The 16,935-nt window shown below is 41.2% G+C and overlaps 1 protein-coding gene across 5 annotated transcripts in view; it reads left to right on the top strand.

Annotated features, from left to right (window-relative positions):
* The first annotated feature begins 1,325 nt into the window (after nucleotides 1–1,325).
* jam2.L (junctional adhesion molecule 2 L homeolog) overlaps nucleotides 1,326–16,935 on the top strand; it is a 70,598-nt gene continuing 54,988 nt past the window's right edge. For 2 of the 5 annotated variants that reach the window (XR_005965286.1, XM_018245962.2), the window contains exon 1: nucleotides 1,328–1,476. Coding sequence is in view for 4 of the 5 variants with exons in the window: in XM_018245962.2 (XP_018101451.1) it covers nucleotides 1,425–1,476 (52 nt within the window). In the remaining variant the exon portion in view is untranslated. Of the gene's footprint in view, nucleotides 1,477–16,935 lie in introns of all 5 variants that reach the window. The other 3 variants (XM_018245964.2, XM_018245965.2, XM_018245963.2) reach the window with 3 other exon arrangements.

Raw genomic sequence — 16,935 nt, 5'->3', positions numbered from 1 at the left:
ACACTGGGGAAAAACCTGGTGGGCTCTCTGGGCTCCGCTGGCCCAGACCTGCTATTGCCATTGCCCCGGCCTCTCCTCCCTGGCCCCAGTCGGGAGCAGGAAAAAGGTATGTTCGGGGGGGGAGGGGAACCTGCGGCTGGGGGGGGCCCTGAAGCCCCTGAGTCCCAGGACACTGGGAAAAGACCCAGTGGGCTCCCGCCGACCCAGACCTGCACCTAGGGTTGACACTTTTTTGGAAAAAAATACTGCCCTTCCTATAGTCTTGCAGTTTTTTCCTATTAATAACATTGGCATCAAGCATCATTTTTACCGGCCAGTTGGCAACCCTACCTGCACCCTGGCACTTGCCATGCTCCCATTGACCTCCCCAATCTTGGCCACTGAGTTAAGACATAAGTTAAAGGTATGTATGGGGGAGGGAGAGTTGCAGCATTGGATATTGCCTGGGGCCCCTGAAGGCCTGTAGGGGCCCCTGAGGTGGCAGCCCCATTGGACCCTGAACCTGGTCTGGACTGGGAGTCAAAATAGGCCCTGGCATTCCAAGTTCAAGAGGCCAAAACAGTCCCCCACCAGCCCACTTAATAGTCACTTTCTATGGCATCTTACAGCTAGGGTTGCCACATTTTCTGGAAAAAATACCGTCATTCCTATATATTTATCTTTTTTCACTATTAATAAGATTGGGATCAACCCTACAGGTGGAAACTCTACTTACAGCAGCCCCTCTGGCATTTGCCAGAACCTACCAATTGCCAGTCCGGGCCTGCCCAACCCCCCAGTCAACCCTGATTGGGCAGTATGGTGGCTCAGTGGCAGTGCTGGGTCCTCAATTAAATTCCAGACGAGTTTGTATGTGTCTGCATAGGTTTCTTCCCACACTACAAAAATATATAGGCAGTTTAATTGCCCATAGTGAATATGATAGGGATTGTAAGCTCCCTGGGTCAGGGATTTGATGCCAGTACTAAATAATCTCTGTTGGTTTGCTGCACCACTGCACTCCCACTAAAAGACATCAAGAGGACAGCAGGGGATGCTGGGATTTGTAGTTTAAGAGCTGGAGGGCCACAGGTTGATCAAATCACAATATCAAACTCAGTTTTGTATCCAGTGTTTTTGGAGCAGAATAGTCGATGTAGAAGAATGGAAGTGCAGGTTTATAAATACATGTTCTTTCACACTTCAGCCAGTGCTGAGATGGGAGCGATTCCAGGGAGGGGATATTATGGGATGAGCAGCAAGTAGTGGTTGGGGGCGAGTTATTTAGCAGCGCTGCAGACAGGGGGCGCTAGAGCTGCGCACATTCCTCAGCATGACCAGACCTCCCCGTTACAAAGCAAGGTGCCTGCCCCTCTCATTATTACTCTTCTGCCTGCGACTGCGAATCCATCTGCGCTTATTCGCTCATCTAACGGACTCAGAGGATGCGGTCTCCAGCCTGTGCGATCTTTCTCGGCTACTTTGCGGCGCTTTGCTGTAAGTTTCCCGGATCTTTACTGAAACTCCGCTGCTTTGGGCGCTTTCTGCCTTCACTTTGTGCTTTGGGTGTCGGGGGGTCTTGTGAAATCCGGGCTGAGCCTTTGTCCTGCTGCTGCTGCAGGGACCCTTCCCTCACTCCCACACTTTCTCAATCCCCCCTATGGGCTACACGTGATGCTTCCCTGCTGCATCTACAGGGCTGGATTGGCTGCCAGCTTTTAGGGTTCTGTTTTATATTATTAGAGTTCTGTCTGATGTAGAATTTTATTTTCTTTAGGATTCTCTATGACATCATTAAAGTTATGTGTCACCTAGAACATTATATTTCTGACTTTAGGATTCTCTATGACATCATTAAAGTTATGTGTCACCTAGAACATTATATTTCTGACTGTAGGATTCTCTAAGACATCATTAGGGTTATATCTGATGTAGAGTATTGTATGTCTGACTTAAGGATTCTGCATGACATTATAAGAGTTTTGTCTGATGTAGAATATAATATTTTTGACTTAAGGATTCTCTATGACATCATTAGAGTTCTGTCTGATGTAGAATATTATATTTTTGACTTTACGGTTCTCTATTACATCATTAAAGTTCTGTCTCATGTAGAATTTTATATTTTTGACTTTACGATTCTCTATTACATTATTAGAGTTCTTTCTAATGTAGAATTTTACATTTCTGACTTTACGATTCTCTATGACATCATTAAAGTTCTGTCTGATGTAGAATATTATATTTCTGACTTTAGTATTCTCTATGACATCATTAGAGTTCTGTCTGATGTAGAATATTATATTTCTGACTTTAGGATTCTGTATCACATCAGAGTTCTGTCTGATGTAGAATATTACATTTCGGACTTAAGTTTTCTGTATGACATCATTAGAGTTCTGTCTGATGTAGAATATTACATTTCGGACTTAAGTATTCTGTATGACATCATTAGAGTTCTGTCTGATGTAGAATATTATATTTCTGACTTTAGGATTCTGTATGATGTCATAAGAATTCTGTCTGATGTAGAATATTATATTTCTGACTTGAGGATTCTGTATGACATCATTAGAGTTCTGTGTGATGCAGACTATTATATTTCTAACTTTAGAGATCTATGACGTCATTAGATCCGACCCGCACATCACTAATACAAAGTTTCTGCAACTTAAAATAAGAGGTTTTTTTTGGCAGAGAGCCTAGAACACACAGCAGCTGCAAAGAAACAATTGTAACTATTTAAGATAAGCAGGTCTCTTGGGAGAACTGAGACTAGTAGCTTAAAGGAGTGGTTCACCTTTACGTTAACTTTTAGTATGTTATAGAAAGGCTAATTATATGCAACTTTACAATTGGTCTTCATTATTTATTTATTTATTTTTTTAATTATTTGCCTTCTTTTTCTAATGCTTTCCAACTTTCAAATAGGGGTCACTGACCCCATCTAAAATCCAATGCTCTGTAAGGCTACAATTGTATTGTTATGGCTACTTTTTATTACTCATCTTTCTATTCGGGCCTCTCCTATTTATATTCCAGTCTCTTATTTAAAGCAATGCATGGTTGCTAGGGTAATTTGGACTCTAGCAACCAGACTGCTGAAATTGCAAACTGGAGAGCTGCTGAATAAAATGCTAAATAATTCAAAAACCACCAATAATAAAAACTTAAATCGAATTGCATTTTATCTTAGAAAATCACTCTCTACATCATACTAAAAGATAACTTAAAGATGAACAACCCCTTTAAAGGGCAATGCACTTTCATTAGTAAAACTGTAATAACAAATACAAACCACAGACATGTGTTCAAGCTTTCATAACCTGCCAAATTTGGGACATGGTATTTAGGGGGTGTAGTTATAAAATGGGCATGGCCAAAAAGTTTTTGTCCCGCTTTCCTTTTTCAACTGTTGGGAGGCATGCAAGATATTTTGAAATGTGGGCTTTATGGGGCCCCTATACCTCCTGGATCTGCTTCCTCTGTAGTTACCTGTCTACACAAAATTCACATATACTGTATGTACAGATTACTCCATGTCTCATTCACATACATGTACAAGTTGGACTGAGTAGCCCGTGACTAATTCACATGTGTGAGCTAACTGCTAGTGAATATAATGTGCATCTCGGTCCATTTTTAGTTATTGCTCTGACCCTGCTATTGAGATTTCAGGAGACCATGGGGATTGACTCAGTTATCCAGGATACCGTACAGAATGTTTCTTTTGTCCCTAAACTTTCTAGAAGCCATAGATCTCTTGTCATGGTATTGTTCTTTTTTTGCATACAAGAGAGAGCAGGAATATGAGGCACAGCTCCCAGCATGCTCTGACAGTACTCATTTGTTGCCATCGGAAACTATTCTGTGACCATGTACTTTAAAGTCCATTTCTAGAATGGAAGGGCTGCAGTTCCAAATAAGTTCTTAATTGTGCTGTGAACAGCTGCTTAACATTAGAACTGCTTCTTGTCTCTTCTAACCCTTCCTGTGTGACCTGGTTTTTGTTTGGTGTGTCCTTGGTGGGTGCACCAATAGCTATCCTTGTCTTGGGTGCCAAAGCTTTGATCTCCATGAAACAGACCTGTGTCCACCCACAACTCTTCCAGACAAGGGTAATTGAGTGGTGGGACCATGGTGGGGTGGGCACAGATAGCCTCCCTTACTTTGGGTGTCAAAGCTCTTTTGTGCTGATCTCCATGATAGAAATCTGTGTCCACCGACAACTCTTCCAGAAAAGGTAATTATGCGGTGAAGCCATGGTGGGGTGGGCACAGATAGCCTCCCTTGCCTTGGGTGCCAAAAGTCTGTTGTGCTGATCTCCATGATAGAGATCTGTGTACACCCACAACTCTTCCTGTCAAGGGCGATTGTGCGGTGGGACCATGGTGGAGCGGACACAGATAGCCTCCCTTGCCTTGGATACCAAAGCTCCATGGAACACCATGGTCTCATCACATTGTTATCCCTGTCCAGAAGGAAGAGCCTGGCTTCCTTTGCTAAAGCAGTGAAGTTGTGGTGGATACACGTCTTGATGTCAGTACCATTATGAACACCATATTATGATGGATTCAGTCTTGTCAGACTTGTAGTAAATACAAGACCATGTAACCTATGTAAGACAGTCTCATACATGGTCATGAAGTTGACCTGACATTTCATTGTCTTGGACTTGTATTGGTTTTAAGCCCACGTCCTTTGTTGTCTCGGCCTGGACTTAGAACCATCTCCAGTTGTGATTTCTTTATTTGAACTTGAATAGCCTACCTCTGAGTCCTTGGACTAGGTGTTCCTAAAGATCACATATTTGTAGCTTGGTCCAAATACCATATGATGCTCCTCTTGTGGCCCCTTTATTATGCACAAGTATTCAAACAGCTATTTTTTACTCCCCTAGTGGAGGCTAAAACCTGAAGGTCAACAAAAGGTTGGGCATCCATGTTTTAACTCAAGTTCATACAAATAATCTCTCTCTCCTAGTGATTGTTCCTATTTGATCTTTAACCATGCATTGGAGCCGACACGTTATTGCAGGGACAGCAATGTGACGTCTGTCTCTGGCCATAATATGATCACTCAGTTGCTTAATATTTCTCACTCTCTTATCTCTGATCCTATATATGCTGTTTGGGAATTTGATCACAAGCTTAACACTGTCTGCAGGATTCCGAGCTGAGGAATGAAGGTCCTCAAATAATTAGACATAGATCATCCCAGACACATTACAGATGGCTCACCCTCATGTTGGTGGGGGGGTTTGAAATATTTGCTGGTTTAAAAGGAAGCAACTGGTTTGTGGTTATACATTAATCCTCTTCTCACTGTAGGATCCAAGTCATTTAAGGAATGTAACAGGCTGAGCATGTAAGACAATGTGTTTCTGCAAACAGGACAACTTGTTGGTGGAAAGTAACAATAAGAACATGGTTATTGTAGAATGCGGTGTTGTAGCCCTATAGGAAAACATGTTTCGAATATACTGTATCATTGCCTAATATCATTTTCTAATGCTTGGGAACACCCGGAGAGCAGCTCTATCCCTCTTTTAGATTACAGACATTACAGACATAACATGTATGCATTAGTGGAATGTGTAGTATCCACATGCTGCAGACCCGTCACATGCAGCACAGTTCTTGTGTCGCTCACTCTTTTTCTAGGGAGTATCAGGGTACAATATATGACTTCCATGCAATTTACCTGCTGCTAAAATGACGTCACATGGTAAAGTCCTGCATTGGGTCATGTTACCAGCAAAAAGCAGTTATTTTTGTGCGTTGTTGGTAGCACTGTGTGGGTGTGGGGCAACAGGGATTTTACGCTGTCTCCTATTTTATTTCTATCTTTTTTTTCCTGTCCCTTCTGATGATGTCACTTGTGGTGTGTGATGATGTCACTTCTGGTTTGCAGCAACTTTCATGGTTCATGGGTCAGGTTGTTAAATGTCAGATCAGGTAGCAGGTCCAGGCAGGTGACAATTGTGGTTTAGGGTCCAGGTATGGTTTGCGTGTCCAGGTTTCTGGTGCATGTATAATATTTATTGATAAGCTGGTTGGCCTGCGACCCAAGGAACATGCAGTAGATCCTCAATATTCTTTTGTCCACAGCATTTACTGGGTCTTTTGGAAGCCCAAGTAGATAGAGGGCCTGGTGGGTTCCTTACTGATGCTCAGGTGGCATCTGCCCCGCAGGTCTTTGACTTGGAGTGCATATTAAAAACTTCTTGCATCACTGTAAGTAGTGTCTTTAATCTTCCAAGTGATAGGAGCTGGGGGTTGTATTGGCACCTGATTACTCATCCAGTAACAGATCTGTATTCATATTTTGACTTGCATGTGGTTTAAGGCAGGAGTCCCCAACAACCAGACCACGGACCAGTGGTGGGCCGCAGGTTGTGCCAAACTGGGCTGCCTCTGGTCCCAGCTGCAGTTTATATAATACAATGAAAAAGGCCCTAATTACCTGCGATCACAGCTCCCTGGTCCTCGTAAAAATTGTCATAAAAAAAGAAATTAAGCTGTGAATGGTAACGAAGTCATGCTCAAGCCTGTGGGCAGTTTTTATTGTAGTGTTATGCAAATATATGATATCATGGGAAGTTTTCAGCAATATGAGAAAATCTTAACCTGGTTTATTAAGCCATCAAAGCCAATCAGCAATTTGCTTTTATTTGTCTAAAGCACTTCCAATAACTTTACATGAATGTTTTATCTGCCTTTTAGCACATGGTGCAATTACGGTGCATGAGTCGCACCCCTGGCACAAATGTCAGGCTGAATCTTTTATTATAGAATTCACATTATGGGTAAAATACAGCAGGATTGTATTGCTGATCCTATTGTGTCTCGTTCTTGCATATAATTTGAGGTACAGCAGCCCCATGAGACATGTCATTCAGTATTATTTTTCTTTCTTGTATTGGCCATTTGGCAGTATTAGTGAGTTCTGTGTTGTACGACTGCAATACCCTACTGAACAAACCAGCTTTACTTCTCAAGGCATTTACAGACTTGTTCCTTCATGTGCAAATAAGCCCAGTTGTCCACCTCTGGAGGTATGGGATCAGTTATCCAGAAAGCTACACATTATGGGAAAGCCATCTCCCACAGACTCCATTTTATTGAAATAATTAAAACTTTTTTTAAAATTATTTCCCTTTTCTGCATAATAATAAAACAGTACCTTGTACTAGCTCCTAACTAAAATATAAAACAATCCTATTGGGTTTCATTAATGTTTAAATAATTTTTAGTAGATTTAAAGGGGTGGCTCACTAACCTTTAGTATGTTATAGAATAACCATGTTTTCAATTGGTCTTCATTGTTTATTTTTTATAGTTTTTGAATTATTTGCCTTCTTCCTCTGACTCTTTCCAGCTTTCAAATGGGGGTCACTGACCCATCTAAAAACAAATGCTCTGTAAGGCTACAAATGTATTGTTACTGCTACTTTTTATTACTCATCTCTATATTTCTCCTCTTTATTTCAGGCCTCTCCTAATCATATTTCAGTCTATTATGCAAATTAATGCACAGTTGCTAGGAGCTAGGACCCTAGCAACCATATTACTGAAATGGCAAACTGGAGAGCTGCTGAATAAAAAGCTAAAAAACCTCAAAAACCACAAATAATAAAAAAATGAAAACCCAATAGCGAATTGTCTCAGAATATCACCCTCTACATCATACTAATAGTTAACTCAAAGGTTAACAACCCCTTTAATATATGGAGATCCAAATCGTGTAAAGATAATTTATCTGGAAGACCCCAGGTCCCGAGCATTCTGGATAATAGGTCCGATACCTGTATTTTGATACAGGATATACAGAGAAGATGATGAATTGGCCTTACTAATCCATGCTCTTGTGTCCATCATTAAATCTCAAATCAAATACATTTTATGTGACAATTTAGAGAATTACATCAAGATCAGGCACACAAGATTGTCATGTGCGGGACTGTTTTAATGAGAAGGGAAGCCGTGTAATAAGCTCTGTATGGCAGCACTAGACATAAAATCAGATGACAGATAAATCAAATAGGAATCAACTCTTCATAGTCAGCTAGAATATCAGTCACACAACTCTAATAAAACAGACGGTTGGGAAGTATAACTGAGACTGCCCAAACTGCCCAGCCAAATCTTGCTTTATATAAATGTATTGGTTCTGTATAAAGGTACAGAAATGGGAACTATTATCCAGAATGCTTGGGATCTGGGGTTTTCCGGATAATGGATCTTACCGTAATTTGGATCTTTATACCTTCAGGGTGGTGACACGCTAAAATCTCCTCTCAAAGTTGCCTCAAGAAGAAACTTCAGACGACTTCCGAAAACGAAGCCGGCGGGAAGGCTTTTCAAGGAGAGTAGTCGCCCGAAGAAGAGGAGATTTGTCGCTGGGTGACTAATCTCCCCGGTGTGTGTCACCACCCTAAAGGTGGCCATACACGGGCAGATAAAGCTGCCGATATCGGTCGTTTGGACCGATTTGACAGCTTATCTGCCCGTGTATGGGGGCTTCCGACGGGTCTTCCCGATCGATATCTGGCCACGATATCGATCGGGAAGGTTGGATTTTTACCCGACCGACCCGTCGGAGCCGCTTGGCGCATCGTAATTCGATCGTTCGGCCATACGGCCGAACGTTCGAATTACCCCCGATATAGCCACGCAGTTTAGTGGCATATCGGGGAAAGATCCGCTCGTTTGGCGATGTCGCCAAACGAGCGGATCTTGGAGTCTATGGCCACCTTTAGTCTACTAGGAAATAATTTAAACATTAAATAAATCCAATAGGCTGGTTTGGCTTCCAATAAGGATTAATTATATCTATTTTATTATGCCAGAGAAAAAGGAAATAATTTTTAAAAATGTATATTATTTTGATAAAGCCTAGTCTATGGGAGATGGCCATTAGTGATGGGCGAATTCGCGGCGAATTTGCGCGATTCGCCGACATCGAATAAATTCACGAAACGCCCGCAAAAATTCGCGGCAAAAACAAATTTTTCGGCGAAGCGAAACGGCGCAAATTCGCCCATCACTAATGGCCATCCCATAATTCTGAGCATTTTGAATAACAGGTTTCCGGGTAACAAATCCAATACCTGTACAGGGACTCTTTTTCTGTTTGCTCAAAGAAACCTATAAGGCTGTCTCCCATAGACTCCATCTTACCCAAACACAGGTATGGGACCTGTTATCCAAAATGCTCGGGACCTGGGTATTTCTGGATAACAGATATTTCTGTAGGTTGGATCTTCATACCTTAAAGGAGAACCAAACCCTTAATAGTAAAAATCTTCACCCCCCCTACCCTACATAGACCCCCCCCTCCCTCCTCCCCCCAGCCTAACTGCCCCCCCCCCCCAGGCAAATGTCCCTAACTCTTTACTTACCCCTCCGTGCAGACTCTGTCCAGCGGAGTCCACGGGCACCATCTTCAGCCGTTTCGGTAATCTTCGGAATGAGACCGGCACTTGATTTGAATAAATGACTGGAATATGAATAGGAGAAGCCTGAATAGAAAGATGAGTAATAAGAATACATTTGTAGCCTTACAGAGCATTTGTTTTTTTAGATGGGGTCAGTGACAAATAATTGAAAAATTATAAAAAAAAATAAGTGGCTTAGACTTGATCATTCTATAACATGCTAAAAGTTAACTTAAAGGTGAACCACTACTTTAAAGGGCAAGTAAAGTCTCAAATGAGGTCTGCATTATTAAGGGCTCTTACTGACGAGCGGTTGAAGCTGTGCTCCCCTGTGTTCCGTTCAGGAATAGACGCATTCATTTTTTTCAATGGGGCTGTACTCACACAGGCGCCGAACGCAGGTTGAGACGCAACATGCTGCATTTTTCCTGCGATCGGCGCCTACACGCGCCTGTGTGAGTACAGCCCCATTGAAAAAAAATTAATGCGTCTATTCCTGCGCTCCCCTGCGGCTGAACGCAGAAAAACGGAACGCAGGGGAGCGCAGCTTCAGCCACTCGTCAGTAAGAGCCCTTAGTAGTTTTACTTCTTACTTGACAAAATAGCCAAGCCTATTCCCTGCAAATCATGCACATATCATTACTACACCTAGGGACAGCCAAATTACAAACATTAGAAAGTTATTTATTTTTTAATAGTTCTACCTGATTGGACAGGCCCATCCTGTCCTTGTACACAGGTAAAAAAAAAGAAAAGAGGATAATGGTCAGCTGGGGGTAGGCAATGTGAAAGCAGCCCTTGATTTTCACAATAATGAGGATGTGACTAATAACTTATCATTATGCCCAACAACAATCATTATGGCCCAAATGCATATCTAGTAAATTCTCCTGGCACGTTAACAACTATCAAGAGCCAGACACTTATATGAAAGGGGTGCTTTACCTTTAAGTTATCTTTCAGTATAGAATGGCTAATTCTAAGCAACTTTTCGTTTATTTTACATTATATATTTTTATCGTTTTTAAATAATTTGTCACCTTTTTCTGACTAACCGGCTTTCAAACAGAGGTCACTGACCCCATCTAAAAACAATTGCTCTGCAAGGCTTCCAATATATTGTTACTTTGAATTACTCATCTTTATATTCAGGCCCTCTCCTTTTTAAATTTCAGTCTCTTCTTCAAATCAATGCATGGTTGCTTGGATAATCTGGGCCCTAGCAACCACAATGCTGAATCTGCAAACTAGAGAGCTGCTGGATAAAAAGCAAAATGACTCAAAAACCACAAATAATAAAAAATGAAAACCAATTACAAATTTGTCTGAGAATATCACTCTCTACGTCATTCTTGAAGTTAACTCAAAGGTGAAAACCCCATCTAAGGGCTAATATATATAAAATATGCAAAGTTTGCACCTAGTAACCCATAGCAACCCATCATGCTTCTATTAAATTTGCACCTTTTATTTCCACACTTATTTTGTCCATTTCTCCAAGAGCACCTTAGCAATATTAGTGTGTGACCATCACAATAAATGATCGGTTTCTCTTTTGTGCACAGATGCCAGGGATTCCTTATGGATTCCTACGTACAAACACTTTGGGGAAATACTGAAACATCCAGGGAAGGACAGGTGGTTTCCCAAGAAAGCCGACATGTGGGCAAATTCCCAAGCAGAAGAATGTAGTGTAGAGAAGCCCCTCACCGGCACAGATTTGCAATGTCAAGCATGTATTTCAGCTGGTGTGTAGGGGGCTGTCCTGCTTTTTACTCTCATTCTTCCACATGGAAATCCTAACAGAGCTGTTAACTCAGCCGTTTCAATGGCTTTATAGTTATTTGTAAATGCAATTGCTCTGGAAAGCTATGGAGGCTGTTTATATTTAATGCACTTCCTTTATTCCGACTCCAGAAACAACGTTGCAAAAGGTAGTTATCAGGCTCGTCTTCTACTACATTGTTTCAAGAGTCAGGACCGGAAAACAGGAGCAAACACTGCTTTTTGTTGCAATTCTATTTATGAATAACTTTAGAACGATTAAAGCGGTGGTTCACCTTTAAGGTAACTTTAAGGGCTCTTACTGACGAGCGGTTGAAACTGCGCTCCCCTGCGTTCTATTTTTCTGCATTCAGCCGCAAGGGAGCGCAGGAATAGACGCATTGAGCTTTTTTCAATGGGGCTGTACTCACACAGGCGCGTGTAGGTGCCGAACACAGGAAAAATACAGCATATTGCGTCTCAACCTGCATTCGGTGCCTACACGCGCCTGTGTGAGTACAGCCCCATTGAAAAAAGATTAATGCGTCTATTCCTGTGCTCCCCTGCTGCTGAACGCAGAAAAACGGAACGCAGGGGAGCGCAGGTTCAACCGCTCGTTAGTAAGAGCCCTAATTATGTTATAGAATGCCAATTCTAAGCAAATTTTCAATTAGTTTTAATTATTTATTATTTTTCTTCTGACTCTCTGCAGCTTTCAAGTGGGCGTCGCTGACCCCTTCTAAAAACAAATGCTCTGTAAGGCTACAAATGTATTGTTATTGGTACTTTTTATTACTCATCTTTCTATTCAGGCCTCTCCTATTCATTTTCCAGTCTCTTATTCAAATCAATGCATGGTTGCTAGGGGAATTTGGATTCTAGCTACCAAATTGCTTAAAATGCAAACTGAACAGCTGCTGCATAAAAGGCTAAATAACTCAAAAACCTTAAATAATACAAAATGAAAACCAATTGTCTCAGAATTTGACTCTCTACATCATACTTAGGGCTCTTACAGACCAGCATTTTTACCTGCGCTCCCCTGCGGCTGAACGCATGAAACCAGAATGCAGGGGAGCGCAGGTAAAAATACTCGTCTGTAAGAGCCCTAAGTATGATGTAGAGAGTCAAATTCTGAGAAAATTTGCAATTGGTTTTCATTTTTTATTATTTAAGTGCAGGAGTAGATGCACTGAATTCTTTTCAATGTGACTGTACTCACACAGATGCATGTAAGTGCCGAACGCAGGTTGGGATGCAGCATGTTGCATTTTACTTGCATTCGGCGGCCCCATTGAAAAGAATTCAGTGCGTCTACTCCTGCACTAACCTGCGGCTGAACTAGGGTTGCCAACTGGCTGGTATAAATTATGGCTGATCCCAATGTTATTAATAGGGGAAAAAAGATAAACATATAGGAAGGCTGGTATTTTTTTCCAAAAAAGGTGGCAACCCTGGGCTTAACTCATGAAACCAGAACGCAGGGGAGCGCAGGTAAAAACGTTTGTCTGTAAAAGCCCTAAAAGTAATCTCAAAGGTGAACAACACCTTTCAAAATGTATAATGGATGTATGTAAGTCACTTAGAGTTACATTTTCATTATGTAAAAAAAATTATATGTGTAGAGATCCATTTAAAGGAGAACTAACCCCCCCGTACCAAAAAGCACTCCTTAACTGCCTGGCATATCCCCCTTTCCCTCCCCGCACTCTATAAAAAATAAAAACCTTTAAAAAATCTAACCCTAAAATGCAGAGCAGCGTAATGGTGCTCCAGGGCACCATTTAAGGGCTATATATGTGATATATGTTCCTGCTACTAGAATTTACATGGTCTTACAGAAAAATCTGTTAAATATCTCCATCCCCCACGCATGGCAGATAATCTGTTTTACACAAAAACTAGTCACTGTACTTTTTGATCCACCCAGCAACTGCTGGGTCTGCTGTCTCCATTGTACACATAAGCATGCAAATTCAAAAGAAGTCCATTGCTGCTTTAGGTTATCAGTTTGGATTTGGGCCAAGGCAATATTTCTGGTGTTGTATCCTTCCCATGATTGTGTTAGTTTCCTCCCACAATCCCGAAAATGTTTTGGTTGGTTACTATAATTACCCATGAATTGCCATGAAACTGACCTAGGGGGCCAGCAATTACATTGTTAGTTCCACCAGGGATGGGGCCGGTGATTTATTAAATATAAAAACACGTAAAGGGGTTGTTTACCTTTGAGAATAATGTAGAGAGTGATATTCTGAGACAATTTGCAATTGGTTTCATTTTTTATTATTTGTGGTTTTTGAGTTATTTAGCTTTTTATTCAGCAGCTCTCCAGTTTGCAATTTCAGCAAAGGCATAATGGCAAAACTTTGAATGTTTGCTCACCCCCCAGCCAACCCCCAGTGAGCCAGAGAATAAAAGAGTCACTGAGCTTTTGTACAGCCGGGCTGCATTGGTACCAGTGCTTCCTAAGCCTGAGAGGCCTGGGCACAGGAATGTGTTTCCTTGGCCACTGAAGGTCTCATGGATGATATTTAGCCCTTGCCAGTAAATCACAGTGCCATGTTGTCTCCTCCAGTTCCCACCCCCAGCAGCTCCTCTCATAGTCTGGTTCAGGAGTTGTGTATAAGTTACAAATAAGAATATAGACACAATATTATTGCTATTCTGTGTTAAAGTAGGTGCTGGCCGTGACATTCCAGCAGGAACATGTGTTGGGGTGCGGCTCATGCACTGTTTTCCATTTCATTCTTTAGTACTGGGCTGGGTTATTACTGTACAACAGAAGATATAATCCACGGGGAATGGTATCAACTGCTTCTCCAACCTACAAGGAAAATACTTCCTCCTTTCATTTAAAAAATAGAGTTAGTCGTAGATAGGAAGGTAAACTTTATTTTATATATACATATATATATATATATATATATATATATATATATATATATATATATATACACACAAATCAGCTGCAAAATTATTTAGAAAGCTCCAAATTACGAAAAGGCTGACTCCCGTAGACTCTATTTTTTCCAAATAATCCATATTTTTAAAAACGATTTCCTTTTCCTCTGTAACAATAAAACAGTAGCTTGTACTTGATCCCATCTACTAAATAATGAATCCTTATTGGAAACAAAACCAGCCTGTTGTGTTTATTTAATATTTACATGATTTTTATAGTAGACTCGAGGTATAAAGATCCAAATTAAGGAAAGATCCCTTATCCGGAAAACCCCAAATTCTGAGCATTCTGGGTAACAGGTCCCATACTTGTACAAGTCTCAATGATTCATGTGATACAAATGGCAAATTTAAGCAATGATTATAACTGATCACTAAGAACAGTTAATAATGATATATTTTACAGAATATTTATGGTTCTTGGTATTGGATCTGTTATTCGGAAACCCATTATTCAGAAAGTTCTGAATTATGGGAAGGCTGGCTCTCATAGACTCCATTTTAAGCAAATAATTGAAATGTTTATAAATGATTTTCTTTTTCTCTGTAATACTAAAACAGTACCTTGAAATTGATCCAAACTAAGATATAATTGACCCTTATTGGAGGCAAAACAATCCTATAGAGTATAATAAATGTTTACATTATATTTAGTAGATCCAAATTACAGATAGACCCGTTATCTGGAAAACCCCAGGTCTTGAGCATTCTGCTTAACGAGACCATATTTGTATATTATAGAGGAAGTAATGCAGGAGTGCCCATTCTTTACTAATGCAAGGTCTACTTAATGATGTTGTCCTATTATGATCTGCATGCATAAAAGCATTGTTATCATTCTGTTCCAAGGAAAATATTACTTAAATATTATATTGATTTATCAGAGAATTTATATTTCTATATTTAACAAACAACTATTTGTTATGTAACCATAACATAATAAATATCTGAATGAAAAGAATAAAACAGGAGGGTGATTTAGACAAGCTGTTTGTTGACAGTGTATTGAGATCTACTGATCACCAGCTAAAGGTCTACTGGTAGATCCCGATATACCTTTTGGGCATCCCCTGAATTAATGTAACCCCCTTTCAAAGTTCAGTGACCATACAAGGTTGCAGGCCAGACCTTTATATACAGGTAATGGAACTCTGAGTTGACTTGTAATATCACCATAATGTATGAGATCATGGAGTTCCATATACAGTGGTTAGTTATTCACAGCTCCTATGTATCATGCAGGACATATTGTTCCCCTGGTTGTAATATATAAAGATATTAAAAGTCACTAAGGATTCCCATGATCATATAAAGGCTTGAGGCCTCATGCCAAGTGCTTTTATACAAGTCACAGAACTCTAAGCCGATATCCAATATCTGGATACATTGCAGTAATGAGTATGTTATGCATAATAATCTATAAGTGGGAATTTATGACAAACTAAAGACATATCCCTGTCAGATCTCTTATTACTTCATTACTGCAAATGTGTGACCACTCAGATATTCTCTAGCCCCTAAATGTTACACTAAGGACCTTATTTAGTGCTTCTCTCGCCATTATAGCATTATGACTGGAGTAACGGTGCCACCAGATCTCTTTATATATAAGCAAAGCCTTCAATGTGCACTATGGGACATGTAGTCTTTACACTGAGAATCTTGCCTCAGGCGGCACGGAGCGGCCAGTTACCAAGGGCGGCAAAAAGCTGCCTCTGGTAACTTTAAGAGACGAATTTCTGTTTTTTAAAACGGAAATTCGGCTCTTCTAGTGCAGTAAGTGCAATAGCGCTCGCTGCACTAGCGATGCGGCCCCTCCTCCACCCGCTCCGACGCTGGAAGTTATAAGATCGGAGCAGGAGAAGGCAGGCCCGGATTTGCGGCAAAGCCGCATAGGCCCGGGCCTAGGGCGGCAAAAAAATAGGGGCGGCATGCCGCCCAGCCGCATTATGGGGACGCGTGTGTCCCCATTCAATTACAGCAGCTGCGCCGGCGTTTCTTCGCCGGCGCGCTGGGAAGGGAAAGTGAGGTGGGCGCTAGGACCGCGCAGCCGCCTGGTCGGACCGCGCGGCCTAGGGGCGCACCTTATTGAAATCCGGCGCTGGGAGGAGGGGCAGCATTGGGGCTGCTGCCTCAGGCAGCAGCAGTCCCTGAAACGTGCCTGGTCTTTACATAAACCAGAGCAAAACAATTTGGACCAGAGTATTTTGAGTGAGCGCAATGCAGCATAGAAGTGGAGGAACTGTAACTGCATTTTAATATCTGTACATTGCATAGTATAGTATAGATGGCTCTAGAATTTATGAAATACACTACCCACTTGGACAGTGGCCTTGCACTTGACAACTTACTGCATTCACCGCTATATATATATATATTTATACCCCTCAAGATACTGGTATACCTCCCTCGAGGCTCTGAATAACTCCATAGCCACCAGCTGTCCCTGCACTGGAGCATTGCCCTGATATCCTTGCTTCATTCCTACGTGTCTGATATTTTTATATTTTCTATTTTCTCAAATGGCCCACCCATCACCTCTCCCACAGTCGTTGGCACATTTTCTTCCTGCAACGTTCACAATATGCCGCAGATATAGACATCGGGCAAGTAAAGGACACAGGGTGACCAGACTGGGTGGGTACTTTGCTCGTTTATTTGCTGAAAAATATAGAAATGTCACATCAGAAAAAGACCGACAAGTTCTTATACACTTCCAATGATCTTTTCCTTCCATGCGCAAAGAGCATAGTCTTATGCTTATGTTAAATATGAATGTATTAGTTCTT

Source organism: Xenopus laevis, chromosome 2L (genome assembly GCF_017654675.1).
Source record: "Xenopus laevis strain J_2021 chromosome 2L, Xenopus_laevis_v10.1, whole genome shotgun sequence".
NCBI lineage: Eukaryota > Metazoa > Chordata > Amphibia > Anura > Pipidae > Xenopus > Xenopus laevis.
This window is presented reverse-complemented; position numbering and strand designations above follow the sequence as displayed.